This window comes from Argentina silus, assembly GCF_951799395.1.
Source record: "Argentina silus genome assembly, chromosome: 8".
In the NCBI taxonomy this organism is placed as follows: Eukaryota; Metazoa; Chordata; class Actinopteri; order Argentiniformes; family Argentinidae; genus Argentina; species Argentina silus.
Window position 1 is genome coordinate 6,576,021 of NC_139662.1, and position 20,166 is coordinate 6,596,186.

The following is a 20,166-nucleotide window of genomic DNA, read 5'->3' on the forward strand; positions in this document are numbered from 1 at the left end:
CAGGAGACTGTCAGCCGCAATGGGTGAGCTGACAGACGAGGAAGGAATGGGAGAGTCACATCGGACCCCCTACCATCAGCACTACAATGAACAATAAGGGGGTAACTATGAATAGCTTAGCGTAAAGGTGTTGAGCCTACCCAAACAAATATAATTGTTCCCTCTGGTAGCAGACGTAGCAGCTTTACACGGTGGATAACGATGGTTTACAGCTTACTGAATGTCTTCAGGCATCTGGTGATCTCCATAAACTATTGCCAGTTTATGAGTCAATGGGCAGCAGGCCAAAGGAATCAACAGTGTGTTGCATTGGGTAAACATTTTCGGTTTAACTTAACTGTAGGCTACGTTGGCATACTGTATCATAGCCTACAGTACTTAGTACTTGTTCTGTAGGCACTATGGCGAATTCACAGCCGACAGTAGTGCAACAACAAAAAAGGAACTAAAGGAATATACACTGACACTGTTCTAGAATTTTAAAATAAAAATGGCAAAAGGAAAATGTTCATCATCAACTGCCCCCTTTTTTGGGAAAATTGGCACTACTACTGTAGATGTCATTAAGCATCACTGAAGTGGATTCACTGGATGAATTTGCCAAGCTCTTACTGAAAAGAAAAAGAAAACAGGCAATGTTGATGGGTGCCTGCAGAGGATGCCGAGATATTTTTACCCCCTTGAGCTCTGCCAAGAGATCACAGAGACAAAGGGCCATGAGTCATGTAACCAATTACACAGAAGCATGGCCGCTCCTCTCTCATTTGAAGCAAAGTGCATCTTCACTAAAAAGGTCAAAAAGAGGGAAATTGCAGGCTTGTGCGGGCCTGGAGGAGTGCTGAAGAGACAGGGGAGGATGGGAGGATGAGAGGATAGGAGGATAAGAGGAGAGGATGTGAGAGGGGGATGGCGTACAGCACTCAGAGCACTACAGTACAGTACAGTACAGTACAGTAAATGGTTCTGTCTGCACAGTTGGTTGGAGCATGGTGAATGTAGTTGTAGTTGTTTCATTCCCACAGAGACCACATACACTGAATAAATGTGTTCAAAAAACATCTGCTAAATGACCATATATGACCACACATAAATGGCCATATGATGCTTTATGCCGATGACATGATGCTATGGAGTGATACACGGGTGATCATTATGATGACTCACTGATGATGAAGTCCAGTACTTACCACAGGGGCCTCTGTGCTGGATGTGGATCTCCTTCTGCAGGGCGCAGCCCATGGCCCTCATCTCGCACTGGCTGCCGTAGCTGTGGCCGTTGCTGCCGCACACGGGGTCCTGCGTCTGGGGGCACGCCTCGGGGCACTCGCACACGGGCTCCTCGTTCTTCACAACGCACACCGCCCCAAACTCGCAGGCCTTCTGCAGGCACGGGCTGAGCGCATGCAGATCTGAACCCACCCGCCCCGGAGATAAGAGACACGGGGTTAGCGTGGGAAACAGGGAGAGGATAGGTAAGAGGTAGGGTGGGGGTGGGGGAGTAAGGGAGAGGTTGGAGGGGGTGGAGGGGGCTTGAGACAGGATACGGGTCTAGGGGGTTGGGGATATAGGGAAGGAAGGAGCATTGGGTGATGGAGGATCAATAGGGTTGAGATTAGAAAAGGGCGTTGCCAGGTTCGATGGAAACTGCTAGTCAAGTATTAACATGTGCCTGACACTTATCTATGGTACTTCTTGTTTTGCTCAGATCCTGTATTGCTCTGTCCTTGTCAGCTCTGTCCTTGAGTCTTTGACCTCTCTTAAACCACCATAGACACAGTGGTGGAAGTCTAGGATTTACCACTCTGTACTTCAGCTCTTCGGAGGTAAGAATCAAGAAACAAGTCCTGAGTAGCCACGATATAGACTTCCACCACAACACACACCCACAAATGATGGGTAAAAACAAAGTCCTAAAGCATTCATAGGAAACTAACAAAGAACAGTCGAGGTACTTATTTTTTAGGGGGTAAATGGGCCTATTAAATCTTATTTCAAGCATGCCGTTGAAAGGCAACCATTTGCATTTTAGTGAAGAGCCTCTGCTCCAGCCAGGGATAGGTGTCCTTTATCGATGGACTGAAAAAGAGAGAGAGACAGAGGGTGAAAAAAAAAAGAGGTGGAGAAAAAGAGCTCTCTGCTTTATAATTCACAAAGACGAGCTCCTGGGCAGAGAGATATGAAATGTGAACATCAGAGAGAGGTGTCTGCTCCTCTCTCTCCGGTCTGCACCACTATAACTTCATTACATTTTGGGCCCTGGATAGAGAAGAGAGCAGGGCACTGTGGGACTGGAGTTGGTGTGTGGTGGTGTAGTCTGGGCACTGGCAGGCGGGGAGGGAAGTGGGTCAGGAGAGGGCGGAGAATGCGGAGAAACGACATGAGAAATCTTTTCATCATTTGTTCCTTTTCCCTCGATCCATTAATTGACACTCAGGTTAGTTGTGTGTGCCTATGGAAGGGGGTGGTTGAGTTGGGGTCGGGTGTAGTGTGTGTGTGTGTGTGTGTGTGTGTATGTGTGTGTGTGTGTGTGTGCGCGCACGTGTGTGTGTGACGATAGTGGAGTGCTTGACGCTTAAAACCAAAAGTCTCAGGAGACAATGGCATACAGAACTTTGTCAACCCGGCAGAAGAAGAATATGCAGGCTATAGAACCAGGCTCATTGGAATGCCAGGCGTGCAGCGGCGGAACGTGCATTAAACAAGGTGTGTCGGCAGTTTGGGAGACATATTTAAAAAGCAGAAGGGAGAAGTGAGGGTGCATTTGATCTGTAGCTTCCATTGAGGGTGAGCGTGAAAGGAGGGATCCTTTCACTCTCACCGTATAACAAACCCCAATCCCACCGTATAACAAACCCCAACTTCCCCCCTCCCTACTAAGACCTTTTGTCAGGGTGGCTGCTCTGGAAATCCCACCTGTCCCTACCTGTGGTGCTTTCATTACCCTGATTATTATGGGATTAGACGCCATTGCACCGGGTGCTCTTTCTGAATGCACGGATGCATTTAATAGAACCCCCACCCCCAGAGTCTCGCTCTCAGGGTAAATCATCAACAGATAACAAAGGCTCTATCTTTCCCATTATATAGCAGGTGGAAAGGGAGGGTAGATAGCAGTGATGTCATCTTGGAACTGTAAGCGACTTTATATCAAGGTGCCAAATACATTCCCAGGCCGAAACGTAAGACGGCTGTAGACTTCCAACGCAAGTGACTCTGTGACTGGGTATAAGATGCAGGGTTTGGGATGAGGTTGGGGGGGGAAGTCCTCAACCTCACACTGTGACCAACTACACCAGCATTCTAAGAAGGGAGGGAGGAAGATATTTGACCCATTGAACCGTTATCACAGGTTTTCTCGGCCAAAACTAGGGCAACATTTCTCCTTAATTTGGACTTGAGTGTTATGAGTGGACACTGTATCGCTGCTACTGAGTAGGTGTCATCCGCAGTTTTAACAGGCTCTTTAATTATTAAATCCAACACATAAGAAGAAAGCCTACCTATACTCTGAAAACTGAAAACCTAACCTGTACTCAATACTCCAGTAAAAATAATAAAATTAATAATAATAATAATAATAATAAATAATAATAATCTGGCCCAGCCCAGTCCCAGTGTGAGGAGCAATTGCCAGGCTATATCTATTGCCCAGCGGCGACCCATAATTGAACAAATCTTTACGGATCTTGAGCAAGGAGACAGGCTCTCACTTTTTCTAATGGGAATGTTTCGGCTTAAGCAGTGGAACACTGCTATTGATTTCTATGTTGTGGGAAGCCAGTGTTTCAAAGAGCTTCAGAATTGGCACATAAATATGTAAGCGGTGGAACTATGCCTAATTTTGCAGGGCTTCAATAAAAGGTGATTCCCCCTGATCTTTTTACCCTCACTGTGTGTGTGTGTGTGTGTGTGTGTGTGTGTGTGTGTGTGTGTGTGTGTGTGTGTGTGTGTGTGTGTGTGTGTATGTGTGTGTTAAGCTCCAGATACAGGCTGGTGTTAGGAGCCTGATCTACATACACCCATGCCCTTCATGAAGGTTCACTGGCCAATTTCCGAAGGGCGGTCTCCTAAATGTTTAACTGTAGCCTCTGATAACGCTATTGTCCCTCGTTCCTTTTGTTTCTCCTGAAAAAAGATGAAAAGAATTCCAAAAATGCCCTTCTTATTCTTTTCATTTTTATTCCCTCGCTCCCTCTTGGGGCCAATTGTTTTGGGAGGGAAACTCCCAATCTTACAGGGAGAGGAATAATCTTACAGGGAGAGAGCCATGCGTTAGAGAGTTTGTGAAACTTTCAGCAGCCCTTTTCCAGGTTTGGTAATTGAGATGGCTTGCATATATTCTCTCAGTGAAAAGACACTGAAAGTGTATTTCAGATGCAGTCAGAGGGCTTTGAAGCAGCAGCCTGTCATTCCTGAGGCCTGTGTGGCTGTGGCTGTGTTCAAGGGCTCGCTTCTCCAGCTCTCACTGACAGCCATATGCATCGATGGGACGGAGACTGTAAGCTGGGGGTGCCTCTCACACAACCACTCCATTTCATGTTCCCTCGTTTGGTTTACCAGACGAAAAAGGCGAGACAGTGACTCACTGTGTGTGTGTGTGTGTGTGTGTGTGTGTGTGTGTGTGTGTGTGTGTGTGTGTGTGTGTGTGTGTGTGTGTGTGTGTGTGTGTACGTGCGTGCGTGTGTGTGTGTGAAATAGAGGCAACGTGTGAATGCGCAATCACAGAGTCATCAAAGACGCGAGAAGAAGCAGTAAAAGCGTGGTGGTGAATGAAGAGGAGTGAAAGAGAACGCTAGTGTGGGGGGAGTCGTTGTCTTAGAGATGAGTAATCCTATCTCATCAAGGATTCTGGTTGTGCAGTTTAGGAATAGACTTCTCACCAAGGCCCTAGTGGGTCCTATATCCGCAATAGGCTCGTGGCACTGTTTCTGTCTCAGTAAAACGTGGGGACTCAAGTTTGAATGCCACTGCCTTCTGCCATCACTCTCCCCACAAGCCGCTGTGCCCCCCCCCCCCCCCAACCCCCACTCTCTTTTAGCTTTTTAATTAGTCTGATATTTTAGTGTCGAGCGAGCTCAGCTTAAGACCTCAGGGATTAAACTCCCTGTCAACTGAAGTGGGCTTTAGATGGTGGTATAGTGGCGGAGAATGCTAGCAGAACCCATAGCCGCGGGTGGGTCGCCAAACATTCTGCCAAAGTTGTGATACCTGTCCTCCCCTGAGGAGGAGGGGCTCTGTCACTCAGAAAACTGCCATTAGGCAGGACTTAGAGCTCGTATCTGACAAGCAAATACAGATTTTCAAAACCGACCTGAGTATTACCTCCGTCATAACTCTGCCAAGCTAAACATCCTCAGCGGGCCGTCTGTGTAAGCCCAGAAGATGGAGTGTCTCACTCTTGTTTGTCTGCGTAAATGTATGCGGTTAACCCTGTATATATGGATGTAAATGTAGGGAGATTATTTCGGTGAGCTCCTCTGTGCTCATACATATGTAGATTGGAATCTTCCCCCAGCTCCCTTTCCAATGCTGGTTTACTCCCAAAGCCAGTGAGGAGTGAGGAGTGAGGAGTGGGAATCCCCCCCCCCCCCCCCCCCCTCTCAATAGCCAATCAACCAAGAGAGATGGCTGGCAGTACTGCCCATTGTGACCAAACATCCAATAGAAAGCAAGGACGACACATTCCTAGTTCCTGTGGTGTAGGGTGTGCTCCCACCCCCCATGTCTTGCTTGCAGTAAAAACATTTATGTAACATACTAAAGTAGGTGTGGGGAGTGGGAAGGGAACAGGCTAAATATTAGCATATAGTAAAAGGAATACCCTGGGGCAGTGTTTGCCTGCTACTGAGCACTTATCCCAGAGTAATGGCTGCAAGGGGACAGAGCTCCTCATCCTCCATGATGAATTTATAAAACATACTGCTGCTCTTCTTCTAAGACAACATACTGCTGCTCTTCTTCTAAGACAACATACTGCAGGAATAGCAGATGAAATGCATTGAAACAGAGAGCAAGAGAGAGAGAGAGAGACAGAGAGAGAGAGAGAGGGAGTGAGAGGGCAGGTATAAAGAGGGGGATAGAACAAGGAAAAACAAACAAAGGCAAACAAAAGGACAGGGAGGGAACAGAGACAAGATGAGCTCGTTCATCTCATGAAATGTACGTATTTCCAGAGAACAGAGAGAAGAGGAGAGGAGAAGAGGGGACGGAAGGGAGATGAGGGGAGGGGTGAGGAGAGGAGAGGAGGAGTAGAGGAAGAAGAGAGGAGGAGAGGAGAGGAAGCAGGCTGTCAAACACCAGATGGGCATCTTTCACATGGTTGCCCAGTTCGGGGAGCACTGCGGACCACACAGAGGGCACACAACACATGGACCAGGAAGAGGAAGAGATGGATAGAGAGAGGAGTGAAGGAGGGCTGCAACAGACAGGGATGGGGGAGGTAGGGTGGCCGGCTTGCCATATTTGGACCCCGGCACCCCATTGAGTACCCATAATCCCCGGGTTGCGACTGATGCCACTCTGCCACCACAGTGACCCACATTCTCCTCCCTGCTTCAGATGACAGCGAAAGGGCCACAGTTAATAAAATCCCTGGTACAACATACCAACAAACCCAACTCCCCGCGCAGCGCAGCTAATTAGATTCATTACGAAACAGCACTGTAGGTCGTCGCTAGGTTCAATGGGTACTCGGCTTATTATTGTTTATGAGTATAATCACCGTGGCTGGTGGCGTCGCGCGCGCAAGATGCTAATCAAATAAACATGCAAATGATAAATATTCGCTGGAGAGACTTGTCACCTTAGGCAACCATTTTTTCTATTGCAACTCTCTCGCCGAGTTCTTTGTCAATGACAATGTGTCTATGGCTGAGTGATTTTGTGCTAACCTCCAGAGGGAACGTTCACACAGGCGCGTGCGTGCGCACACACACACACACACACACACACACACACACACACACACACACACACACACACACACACACACACACAGACAAACCCTACAACAGGTTGGCACCTTTGCCCTCCATTGATAACTACTAATTATCTACAATAACTGACTACTTTTGTGTCTGTCTGTCTGTCCATCCGTTTGTCTGTCTGTCTGTCTGTCTATGAGCAGCTGTTCCATCTCATGTGTTGAAGTCTTGTAGCAGTGCGCTGTATCCGTTTCTTATAGTTGAGTCCAAGCATCTTTGGCATAGTTTTCATCTGCGGATCTAGGGAATGCTAGGAATTGCCACAATCTACTCTCCTTCACTTTCAGTCCATATAACTTATGAGAGCTTGTCCGTAGCACATTCCCGAGGAACTCAATTGTGGCTGTGGCTGAAAATACATACGAACAAAGACCATATGTTCCTATGAAACAACATTTTACAAATACTATACAAAAACATTTGTTGGAGTATCCAACATTGGGGTCCACATCATTGGCTAGTTTGTGGGCCACAGTTTACAAGTGAGAGAGGATCAATGACAGCGCATAAGGGATTGACATTCACGTGACTGGAGATTTATGGGATCCTGGATTCTATAATCTGGAGAATTTCATAATCTGGAGAATTTCATCGCCCTGACATCTTGTGGGGTGATCAATGAACTATATCCCTGTCTCTTAAATCCAATAGGTGGAGACGGAGGGAGGGGCTGGTGACAGTCGTGACACTGTTTCAACCTTTGTCTCTGTAATGGCAAAAAATATATTTGTACTATTTTGCTTAAGTCATATATGAAATGTATTGACTTCTCTGTGACCCAATGTACTTTGTTATTTTTAATTATGTGACTGAGGAAGAACCAAAACCGACTGCTCCTTCTCTTGTATCAAAGATGTTATGTGACCTTGGAACACTCCTAACTGCAGGCTGAGGTTTGAGATAGTAGCTCACAACGCCTACGCTTCTTTCCCAGCTTCTTTATCAGCAAACAGGTGCAAGATATGTTTACCCCTAGACCTATGACGTACAAGCATTGGAGTTAAGGACGGTCCTCTCCTCAGCCACAGCATCAGTATCTGAATCCACACTGTTGGTGAAGGAATGCTGATCCGGCCGTAAGCAGAATTGTTTAAACTTTGTATATGCATTAAAACTCTCAACTGAGACCAAACATCGTTAATTGTTGTTCACTGAAAGATTTCCATCACATCTCTCACTCACAATCCCCACTAGTCTGAGCTCTGAAAAGCCACACGGAGTGACACAAGGATGGCCAGTGCAGATGATATAGGACTGAGCCACATAGGCTTATGGGTAATGTAGTACAGTATGCATACAGCATGAACGCACTGCAGTAAGGACAGTAGCTGGATGGGTAGACTCGATATAGAGTGACAGCTACAATTTTCTCGGGGAGAGTTTGGGGAGGTGAGCATGCTCTTCCACTCTTGATCTCTTTAATACCCGGTCCCAGGTGTTTTTTGGCCTCTTTTTCAATGTCTCTTTGAAATTACACTAGATGTGGATGTGGTCTCCCAAAGGTGGGGTGAGTTGGAGAGGATGAGACAAGCCTTTCCATTGTGTTATGGTTAAGTCATGAGTACAGCATGAGACAATGGCAGCCACTGTTATCCAAATCCACCGCTGGCGCGTGGCAGGCTGTAACTCGTGGTCAGCTTTGTGCTATCGATCGCTATGTGACAAGGAAGCCATTTAGACAAACACATATGAATGCGTACACACAGACGTACTGTATGCATTGACACAAATGTAGAGAGACTGCATCAAAGCACACACACACACACACACGCATGCACGCACACACACATCCACAGAGGACTTTGTCAGGGCTTTGAATCCCTAAGCCTTATGGGAGCCCTATCTAATCTGAACTGAGTAGTCCAAACACGACGAGAGATAAAGACATCCAGGAGGAGAGGAGGACGAGGGGAAAGGAGAGAGAGGGAGAGTCGTCTATAATTAAACATCAAACTGTGCCCAGGTGTCCAGACATAGCAACCACACACAGACGCGCACACACACGCACACACACACGCACCGATGCACACACACACACACACACACACACACACACACACACACACACACAAACACGCACAAACACAAACATCCCCCCCCCAATTCCTCGCATCATCCTTCACATTAAACCAACAGCCACGGTGGGCACCTTGCTTGCCTCTTTTGATGTTTAATTAAATCCAATAGGGGGGGTGTTACGCGAGCTGTTTGCAAAATATGCAAATGTCAATACAGAAATCCGTGAAAAAGCATACTGCGACTCGCCACCGGCTAAATTCTGGAGAAAAAAAGGGACTGCGCGGCCATTTACTTTGTTCGAAATAATGAAATAAAACAAAACATAAGCGCCACTGCCACTTTCCCATTTTAATTTATGCATTTTGAAGAAAGAGACAGCAAAACAATGCAAATGAGTCACACCATGATACTGCAGCGACGGCATCAACATCACCTCAAAAAGACAACTTAGTATTCAGAATTCCATACAGAGAACAGTATATCTGTATATCTGTCAGGGGAGCCAACAACACTGGTCACGTATTAGGGTCCTATGTTTAGCTGTTTATCAAGAAAAACTCCGGTCTGGCCTGGTCCTGTTGCACCGCCACGGTCTTTAGATTGCATGAGAGCTAGAGAGAGTTGTGAGGGCTAGTCAGCAGTCACTTATGGGTACTCGCTAATATCAGTGTCCAGGATGGCAAGGGATGGTTGGGGCAGGGCATGCATTGTACCATGCAAGGGTGGGAAGATGCCTTTCTAGGTACAGGGATAGGAAGGGGGTGGGAAATGGGAGGGGTTTTCACACGAGACAAAACACAGCACTTGGAAGAAGAAGAGCTCTCCAACCTCACTGACGCTTTCTTTCCCCGCACAGAGGGCTGCAGGGAGGGTGCACATTCAGAAGAGAGGAGAGACAACATGGAGTTTTGGGAAGGAGAGAACTTACAGCTTCATTGGAGAGAGATGAGAGAGGGAAACATAGGGAGAGAGAGAGAGAGAGAGAAAGTGCGCGCGCACGAGAGAGAGAGAGAGGGGGGGGGGGGGGGGGGGGGGAGAAGCGAGAGAACAAGGCAACCCCAACCACCCCTGTTTAGTCCACTTGGACGAGACCAAAGGGAGGCATATGCGCTCCCCTCCTCAGTCCCCCAAGTGGTCAGAGTGTCCACAAGAAAGGGTCAAAGGTTGAACTCTCCCCCGCTGCAGCAAGTGGTGTGTCCCAGCAACAGCAGCCCTGTGCAGACGCCACACAGACAAAGACAGACAGACTGACGCACTGAAACAAGAAAGAATACCTTTTTTATAGAGAAAGCAACAAAAAAGAAAGGAGACAGACACAAAGAGAAATATGACAAGACAAAGACTCAGTGTGTGCAGAGACCCATTGAAGTGAAAGACTGGCACTACCAGAGTGAAGGGAGACATGAATGAAACATGAAGGCAGGGTTTCATGTGTCACATGTAATGGCGGAGCGTGACCAGGATGAGGATATGGAGGTGGAAGTCGGAAACGTGAGGGCACACGGTAACATGGGACATCCTGTCTGTTCATAGCTTCCTCCCAGTCCCACCACAAACCGTAACACAAACCATTGAGGGACAATACATAGAGCAAACAAACACACATACTTACAGGACGACATTGCAGCTGTTAGGGGACTGAGGGGAGAGAGAGAGAGAGAGAGAGAGAGAGAGAGAGAGAGAGAGAGAGAGAGAGAGAGAGAGAGAGAGAAGAAGAACAAAAACCGTCTAGGGGCCCGAGGCCTTTCTCATCAATGATCCTCTACTCACCACACGGGCCTTGCTGCTTGACAGGGATGTGGGCTTTAGCCTGACACTCGGCCTTGAGGCGCTCACAGTCGTTGGCGTAGGTGCGCCCATCCTTGCCACACAGGGGCTTGTATGTGCCGTCGCACTGGATGGGCTCGCAGGAGCAGCGCACCCCCAATCGCTCTACCAGACACACCCCGTTGAACTTGCACTCCTCCTTACACTCCTCTGTAAAGGGGGGACAAATGACATGTGAGAAGAAATGGTGGAAATGTCACATTGACTTCAGAAATAATGGTAAAATTACTATAGAGGTTGAATCCATGCATCACCATTCACAATAGGCAGAATCTCTGTGGCTCACAGCACGTTTACGGTGCTTTTGAACTCATTACATTCTTGATCAGTGGATCAAATTGGTAGAGTAATTCAATTTAGAAGCCATTTCTCTCATTTCTCTTTTCTCTCTTGTAAGGCAGTCATGCTATGCTGCTACTTAATTACAATGCTCTGTTATCTGGGTGGGAACATAAGAGGGATGTATGATGTCATGGTACGCATCAAATCATAATTTTCAATTTAGTATAAAGGAACCAATTTAATGGATCTGCATATCAAATGAAAATATTCAACAAATATTTAAATATTTGAATTTGAATAGAAGAAGTAAAAAAAAAAATCCCTTCATTTACCCATTAATTCATACTTGTGTAAAAGTGTTAAAGGCAAAAACAGAATGGGTTAATCTGAATTTTACATTTATGGCATTTAGCAGATGCCTTTATCCAAAGCGACTTACAACAAATACATTTGTCTAAGTGAGTGAATCATCTATCCATCAGTCATCATAAGAAAAAGTAATCTATGCTAGAACCAGGGGCTATGGGCAGGCACAATTTTTTTAGTTGAACTACGATCCAATCAATGACATCATCATTAGCCATTGAGCCCCTATGGTATGTATGAACATATGAGGATCCTGTATACCATATCTCTCTCTCAATTTGACAAACCTAAATACATAAAGTATGTATCTAATACATATCCATGTAAGGAGCTAGAACAGAGTACAGCAGAGCGAAAATCAAGAACATAATCACAGATTGTTGACTTCTACAGTACTTCTGTAGCCACCCTCTCCTCTCCTGTTGCCCCTATGGCTTTGAGCTAGGCAGTGTTCATTCTTGGGCTCATCATTGAAATACTGTATATGTACATTCACATTATGTGATCCAAAACTTTTGAAAGTTTTGCAAGTTTAATAGTATAGTACTTAATTCATATTTAAAAGTTATTCATTTTTTCAATTGGTCAACTGACAACATTTTGCTTAGCAGCGTTCTGCTAATAATGTGAATGTACATACATTTATGTAAATAATGAGCCCAAGAATGACCGCTGCCAGCTCGTAGCCAAATGGAATGTAAATGTCATAGCCATAACAGTGCCTTTTCTAAAGCCTTTAGCACTATTAAGACTGTGGAGGAACTCAGTGTGAGGTGAGTTCTTCAAATCATTGATGAGGAGATAGAGTGTGGCTGGACTGCACGCAAAGCCCTAAGCACACAACATGAACATCGGATTTCCTACGATCGGAATCATGTACTGTACTATAAGCCGGACAGTGCTGACTTGATTTGGTCTAAAATCCCTGTTGTGCATAAAATAAGACTCTGCAAGCTCTTATCAAACAAAGGCTCTTGGCATTGTGCATACAATACAATACAATACATTCCATTTATTAGTATGGTGTTGTCTATCAGTAATGTCTTCTGCGATGGCCTTCTTACCTTGTTTCTTGCAGCGGCCCGGGTGGATCTTCTTGAGGTCGATGCCCTTCTGCATGCCCGTCTGTGTCATCTGGCACTCGTTGTCGTACGTCTGTCCATCGCTGGCACACAGTGGCTCGCTGTCTGGGGGGCAGGACTCAGGGGGGGCGAAGGTCAGAGGGTGGCGGGTCCGAGGCACCACCTTGCACAACACGTTCAGGTTGTTCTCACTGTCTTTGCATGGGTCTGTGGACGGAGGGAGAGAAAGAGAGAGAGAGAGAGAGAGAGAGACAGGGAGATGTAGAGAGAGACACCGTTATACATCACCGTGGGATACACCAGAGATATGCCTCGCTATCACTAAAACTAGCCCTGGAGACAGACTGGAAAGCCTTTGGATCTGAAAGACGACAGGTTCCAAATGGATGAAGAGAGGCTGTATTTGATTCGGACCCGTTCCCTTCCTCTGGGGGACCCAGGCTGGCGCAGTGGCCATATCAGCTGTAATCATAATGGAATTGGGAGAGATGCTTATTGAAATAGGAGCCCCAGCTTTTCCAGCCTCTACACTTTTTCAGCATGAGAGAAGACAAAGGATTTATGTACCGCTGTGCTACATTAAAACACTGCCAAGCTGGGAGCAAGTCATTCGAAACATACAGAGGGATGAGACAAAACGGGCAGGGAAAGAAGAAAGAGGAATAGAAAGAGAGAGACAGAGAGAGAGAGAGAGAGAGAGAGAGAGAGAGAGAGAGAGAGAGAGAGAGAGAGAGAGAAAAGGGGGGGAAAATTGTTTCCAAGGCCCTGGCTTGGAAACAAAGAGCGACAACGGCACATATAAAACGGACATCAGAGCTTGGCGTTCACGGCTGAGTCTGGGCAGGCAGGAAGACAGGACACCGCACCATCGCCAGGTCAGGGATTGTGTATATTAGCACAATGGAATGGCTCACACAGGAGAGGAGAAATGCGGGACCAGTACCAACAAGGGGGTTTTATCATAATGCAAGCGCCGACTCCAGTAACACGATGCCACGCGAGCCAGCCATTATCTCTGCAAAAACCATTACCTCCCATTAACACACCAGAACAGTTTCCAGGATTCCTGCCCTCCACAGTTGAATGGCAGGGGGGGGGGGGGGGGGGGTAATTAGGTGAGGTAATTAGACAGACAGTGAGTGAACTAGCAAGAGCTGTATGTATAAATCATCACCATTTGTCTATCTTTGGTGAGCGAGTTGAGGCTGCCAAGGCTAGGATTGAATTGCTGGGGAAGATTAAGGGCCAGTTGGGGGGGCCGACTCTCCTGAGCCTGGATGGTCCGTCCCCAGGGGGTACAGAGCAACGCGGGGCAGTGTCACTGGCTCCAGTTATATATATATTACAGTCTGTCCTCTGGAGAATCTGAGCATTCATCTCCTTCCTCTTTTCGCCTCTCAGGGTCCCATCATTTTGGGATGGGGAGCCTGTCTGCCCTCTCTGTCTGACTCTCAGTGAGCCCAATACTTCAAAATCAGATACCTCAGGAGATAACAACCAACATATCCAAAACAAACAGCAGGCACAGACAAAAGATAGTCCTCAAAGTGCTTCTCCTCAAAACTATTGTCTTTGTTCATCAACAGTCTGCACCGCAGGAAATGTTTTCATGGAGCAGAGCAAACCAGAATAAAAAAATAACTATTTAGGAGACGTAAGATGTAAAGTGGTAGAAGATAAAGGGGAGGGAGGTTTGGAAAAGAGAGGTGACAAAAGGGAGCGATGTGGGACTCACCGCAGGGTCCCTGGTGCTGCAGGCGGACATTCTTTTGGCTGTGGCAGGCCTGCTTGTGGAGTTCACACTCGTTGTGGTAGTCCTGGCCGTCACTGCCGCACACCACCTGCTGGGGCTTGCTGTCGCAGCTCAGGGGGCACATGCACTTGGCCGACAGGCCGTCCGAGGACTGGATGCAGGTGCTGCCGTAGCTGCAGGTCACCTCGCTGCAGGGGTCCTTCAGGGCTGCAGGTGAGGGAGAAAAACAAAGCAAGGTCATTAGGGTGTTTTTTTGTGTGTGTAGTATTGTGTGTGTGTGTGTGTGTAGTATTGTGTGTGTGTGTGTGTGTGTGTGTGTGTGTGTGTGTTAACAGGAACAATTCATTATTACACGTCTTTCACAAGGGCCACAAAATACTTCCAAGCACACGAGTGACACAGTAGTTTAGGCATGGCCTTGTGACGCGCTAGCTTTTCACATATGAGTGTTGAGAGCGCTGATGGAAAAGTGTGGTGGATGGGTTACTCTAAGCAGAAGAACTACTTGACACCCCTGACTAAGGATTCACGGTCACAGCTGGCTGGCTGTACAAACAAGTTGCATTAATTTGCTGTGGGCCAATTCAAGTAGGCTTTGCATTCACAATACACTCTCAATTGCTATGCTCCAGCATGCTCTCTCACAGCTAAGAGGACCCCCTGAATATTTACCTTTCTGAAAATGAGAAAGCAGTGTTTCCCCCTAGAGAACTTTGTTTCCTGCCTTATTAAACAACGTGCCACTCAGTGACTCATGACTCATTCCAGCGATGTGAGTGGGGGGAACTTGTAATTTAGCGAACGGCTATTTTTGTATTTCATGCCCAACAAAGGACAGCCATCAGATTACGATCAAACACGATCCATATTTATGATGGGCATTAACCAATGCACTGGAAGTGAGAGAATGGGGGGAATGGAGTGTCTTTGACAAGCCAGCACTCTCATTTCCTATGCCCACTACTTTTGGAATTATGTTTATCCATGTAACAATATTCCCTTTTGATAGACTCTTTTTGTCTATGAATTTCAATTTGTGAGGAGAGCGTATATTAATCCACAATCCTTCAGTGCACCCTTTGTTGTTTTATCACCCCCCCCCCCACCCCCACCCCCCCCACCCCACCTAAAAAAAAAGAGTCTGGTTCCTCTATTTCAGGACATGTTTGCATGTCTCAGAAGATGGTGCTCCACTTCTTAGGAGGATCTTGGGGGTAGGTAGCAGCACACTCCTGCCGTGTCTAATGAGAGTCTAGAATCTGGGAGAGACAGAGGAAGAGTGATTTTGTGTGCCGCCTGATCAAAGCCCCCCCTCGCTCGTTCGCACATCTTGACACATTTCTCTCTCACACTTTCTCCCTCCTGAAATCATTTCAAGGCTTGGCGGAATTGTCTCCCTAACGAATATATATCGTTAAGTTTCATGTGGCCCTATGAATGGAACTGGCCAATTTGTGACACCTATTCCTAACCTTAAAGATCCAGTACTGGATGTTGTTTTGAGCTATAAAATAGTGATAAATTGCCATGATAAATCGGTAGTGATCAAGGAATGAGATCACATGATAAAGAATTTTCAGTGAAGAGCACTGTTTTGGTCCAAAAAGAGTGCTTTATAAAATGGTAACGTTACAAAGTTGTTTACAAGTTTATGCACATGTTTGCCACTATTAGAAAACATAGGGGGTTTTATGTTTTAAACGGTTCAGTGTGGCCATGGATGGCAGCAGCATGCACAACTACATGCTGTCCCTTCAAGGTGAGCGAAGGTGGATCATCTAGATTCTACTATTTTAAATCACCACACTGAATCTCGCTAATCTGTACTGCTCTCATCTCTGGCTAAAGACATATTAGTGATGCAGTCGAGTAAAGATAAATTATAGACAATGAGCAGAGGATTGATTACCTGAAAGCTCTCAACGTTCAAAGGGATTACTCCTCTCATGTACATGTTATCAGTAAAACTATTTGAGGCATAGACACATCACCATGTTAACCAACATCACCATGTTAACCAACATCACCTTGTTAACCAACATCACCAAGTTAACCAACATCACCAAGTTAACCAACATCACCTTGTTAACCAACATCACCATGTTAACCAACATCACCTTGTTAACCAACATCACCAAGTTAACCAACATCACCATGTTAACCAACATCACCTTGTTAACCAACATCACCATGTTAACCAACATCACCTTGTTAACCAACATCACCAAGTTAACCAACATCACCATGTTAACCAACATCACCTTGTTAACCAACATCACCATGTTAACCAACATCACCTTGTTAACCAACATCACCAAGTTAACCAACATCACCATGTTAACCAACATCACCATGTTAACCAACATCACCATGTTAACCAACATCACCATGTTAACCAACATCACCAAGTTAACCAACATCACCTTGTTAACCAACATCACCAAGTTAACCAACATCACCATGTTAACCAACATCACCTTGTTAACCAACATCACCATGTTAACCAACATCACCATGTTAACCAACATCACCAAGTTAACCAACATCACCTTGTTAACCAACATCACCAAGTTAACCAACATCACCATGTTAACCAACATCACCTTGTTAACCAACATCACCATGTTAACCAACATCACCATGTTAACCAACATCACCAAGTTAACCAACATCACCATGTTAACCAACATCACCTTGTTAACCAACATCACCAAGTTAACCAACATCACCTTGTTAACCAACATCACCATGTTAACCAACATCACCATGTTAACCAACATCACCATGTTAACCATTGAAATTGGTTTATTTCCCGTCCTTCCTTGCTAAATGTAGGCCTGCCTGAGGTACCATTGTTGTGCCGGGGTGACATTATGGAGAACACAGGGGGAACAGAAGTGGTCCACCCGAAACACTTTGTCACCAGGCTTACAGGCACCATGTAATGATACGTTAAGCCGTGGCTACATCCAAAGGTGGCAGGCAAAGAAGAAGAGGAGCCACTTCCCAGCGAAGGTCCCTGTTTGCTTTGTGACAGTAAATGGAATTTTCTTTTTGAACCCATTAAATAATAGTCAGAGAGGTTTTTCTCTCCGACCGCAGCAGTACGTTGACAGGCACAGAAGAGGAGGCGGGGTGGGGGGTGGGGGGGTGGGGGGGTAGGGTGGGGTGTGTGCGGGGGGGCTTTGATTTGAATGCTAAGGGGCCGTCCAGTTTCGGAGCTCGCACCTCACCACAGCGTTAGCACAGATAAGCCTCCCTCTCAGACTCAGACAAGGAGGCAAATTGCCTCTGCGAATGTGACCGGCATAACAAGTGAAAGGCTTGCAAAACTTCAGCGACGTCTCGCCTATATTTTCTCATTATTATCATTTGAAAGGCTGAGAAAGGAGAAGAAGTCGCCGGAGCTACCTCCAAATTAGAATGCTCCTCACTGCCAATTAGGTTCCTCTCCCCTTGGCACAACGCTAGTGAAGTGCTCTGCCAGGTTAAGGTTTTCATTTTCAAGAGGAGGAGAGAGAGGAGCAGGGAAATAATGCAATGGTACATCAACTTCAGCTAAAGAGGACTACTTAGGTAAAGAACAAATATCTACAAACATCCTTAACAGAGACAACAGGAAGAAGGTAAAGAAGAAGAGGATTGGGGGTGTGAGGAAGAAGAGGACTGGGTCTTTTCCCACCCCTCTTCCTATCTCTTAGACAGGGAGGCAGGCAGGCAGGCTGTCTGTTCGCTGTGATCCGGTGTTTTGCAGCCGGTTTATTAATGCTTCATTAGGGTTGGGGAGCTGTCAGTAAATGCTATGAGAGGCTGACGTCTCGGTAGCATACTGGCCCAGATGTGTGAGTGTGAGTGTGAGTGTGAATGTGTGTGTGTGTGTGTGTGTGTGTGTGGTGTGTGTGTGTGTGTGTGTGTGTGTGTGTGTGTGTGTGTGTGTGTGTGTGTGTGTGTGTGTGTGTGTGTGTGTGTGTGTGTGTATGTGTGTGTGTGTGTGTGTGTGTGTGTGGTGGTAGTGATAGTCATGGGTGGTAGTCATTTGGGTTAATCATGTGAGGCGGTTGGGGCGGGGGCGGGGGGGGGACACACACAATCTTCCCCAGCAGTGGTGGTAGTCGCAGGTGGTGGGAATTTGGGAAAGAGAAAGAGAAAGAGAAAGAAAGATAGACAGATACAAAGCGATAAAGACAGGCAGAAAGAGGCAGGATGGGACAATGGATTAAGAGCCTCACCCCCCCACCACCACCACCACCACCCTTGGCCACTTGGTCACCCCACCACACACAATGCCCACAAGATAGCTTTCGCCCTCACCCTCACGTCCTCTCTCTGTACCGTCGTGCTTCTGTACTGTCAGCCCAATAGCTGAGAGATGATTCACTCTGTTTGATGTAGCTCTTCAAAGAGCTTATTTGACTGCAGCTGTCTTTCTCTTTTACATGCTTTGGTGTTAACCAAAGTATGGAAAATCGGCCACAAAAACTCATAATACACAGAAGGCCTCCTGGTTTCCCTCAAAGAGCAGGGATTTTGGCATTCTTCTCCTGTCTGTTGACAGAATAGCCTTAATATTGTTTGGTGTTATTTCTAGTTGACCAACGTTGTAGCGTTGTAGAGGGAGTCTGCGGGGGGTGAGATGCTTCTTTGGGGAAGAAAGGCAGATTATTCCCCAGAGTGTCATGCAAAAACCAGACAGGATTAAAAATGTCTGGATTTGATCTGAATGTAAGGGAGGGGGTGTACTAGGGTTCACCAATACTATCTGGTAGCTTTCATGGCACACTGTAGATCTCTTCAAGAGTCTCTGTACATCTGCACATAATGTTGTGATTAAGCAGCTGTAGCCAAAAGAGGTGACCCCCAGCAAAATAAAATAATGTCTGTTGAAGCAAACTTAGTCTCACTAAATCAGACTCTGCATTCAACGGCACACCCACTGTTGGATGGGAGCCGGGATCCATCCGGTGAATTGAGGAGGTGCTTGAAACAGATGCAGGGATTTCAAGTGGCATTATCATGCGAAAAATAAAAATAATGATGGAATTATGGCATCAAAAACGTCTTCAGGTAACTCAAAGGTTTTGAGAGATATGGTCTTGGTGACAACTTCTGACAGCACTTCCATCCTGCAGCCCCAAAATCTCAATCAAGAAACACGTTTCTGGGATCACAAAATCTAGTACAGGGGTTCATGAGAATAAGTCATTCAGAACAATATGCTACTAGTCATGTTAAAAAGTGTAATAAAAGTCTTTCCCAGACACACAGATGCATGCATCCCCCCCCCCCCACACACACACACACACACACACACAGACAAACCTCTTAAATCTACACACTCACTTCAGCCCCTTAATATACTGCCTGTTCAACATGACAAGAATTCAATATATACGCCGTTTTTTGATAAGCCACTTCATTCTGGAAGCAGCGCCAGACGAAGAGTTAGCAGACAGAGATAGCGGAGCACAACAAACGAGGCAGCAAATACATCATAAACCCTGGGCCCCCGACAAAACACAAACAGGAAGCTGGAGTTCCTATAATGGTGAACATAATAATTGCGAAAAACATATTCATATCTGGCTTCATCTCTCTTCATTATGGCCAAGTTATTGCTTGAAACTGGAGACAGAGGGGGACAGACACATCTGAGGGATTCTGTATTGGCAGCAGCACCGTAGAAATAGAATGTGGAGGGTATCTCTATGGTGAGTCCTGTAGCTCCCTACCTCCAGTAAGTGCTCTGGAAGGTACAGAGAGACTGCATGGTGGTTTGAAGGAGAGGGCGAGGGCTCAGAGGAGCATCAGAAGAATCTTTCTCTCTGGTCTCGTCTCGAGAGCGGGTGGCGGTCCC

The 20,166-nt window shown here is 46.3% G+C and overlaps 1 protein-coding gene across 1 annotated transcript in view; it reads right to left on the bottom strand.

Moving 5' to 3' along the window:
* Positions 1–20,166, bottom strand: part of agrn (agrin) — a 176,805-nt gene that overhangs the window by 51,028 nt on the left and 105,611 nt on the right. Inside the window, exons 5-8 of the mRNA XM_083675577.1 lie at positions 14,295–14,519; positions 12,542–12,766; positions 10,773–10,979; positions 1,188–1,409 (exon numbers count right to left, since the gene is read on the bottom strand). Of these exons, the coding sequence (XP_083531703.1) occupies positions 1,188–1,409; positions 10,773–10,979; positions 12,542–12,766; positions 14,295–14,519 (879 nt within the window). The remainder of the gene's footprint in view (positions 1–1,187; positions 1,410–10,772; positions 10,980–12,541; positions 12,767–14,294; positions 14,520–20,166) is intronic.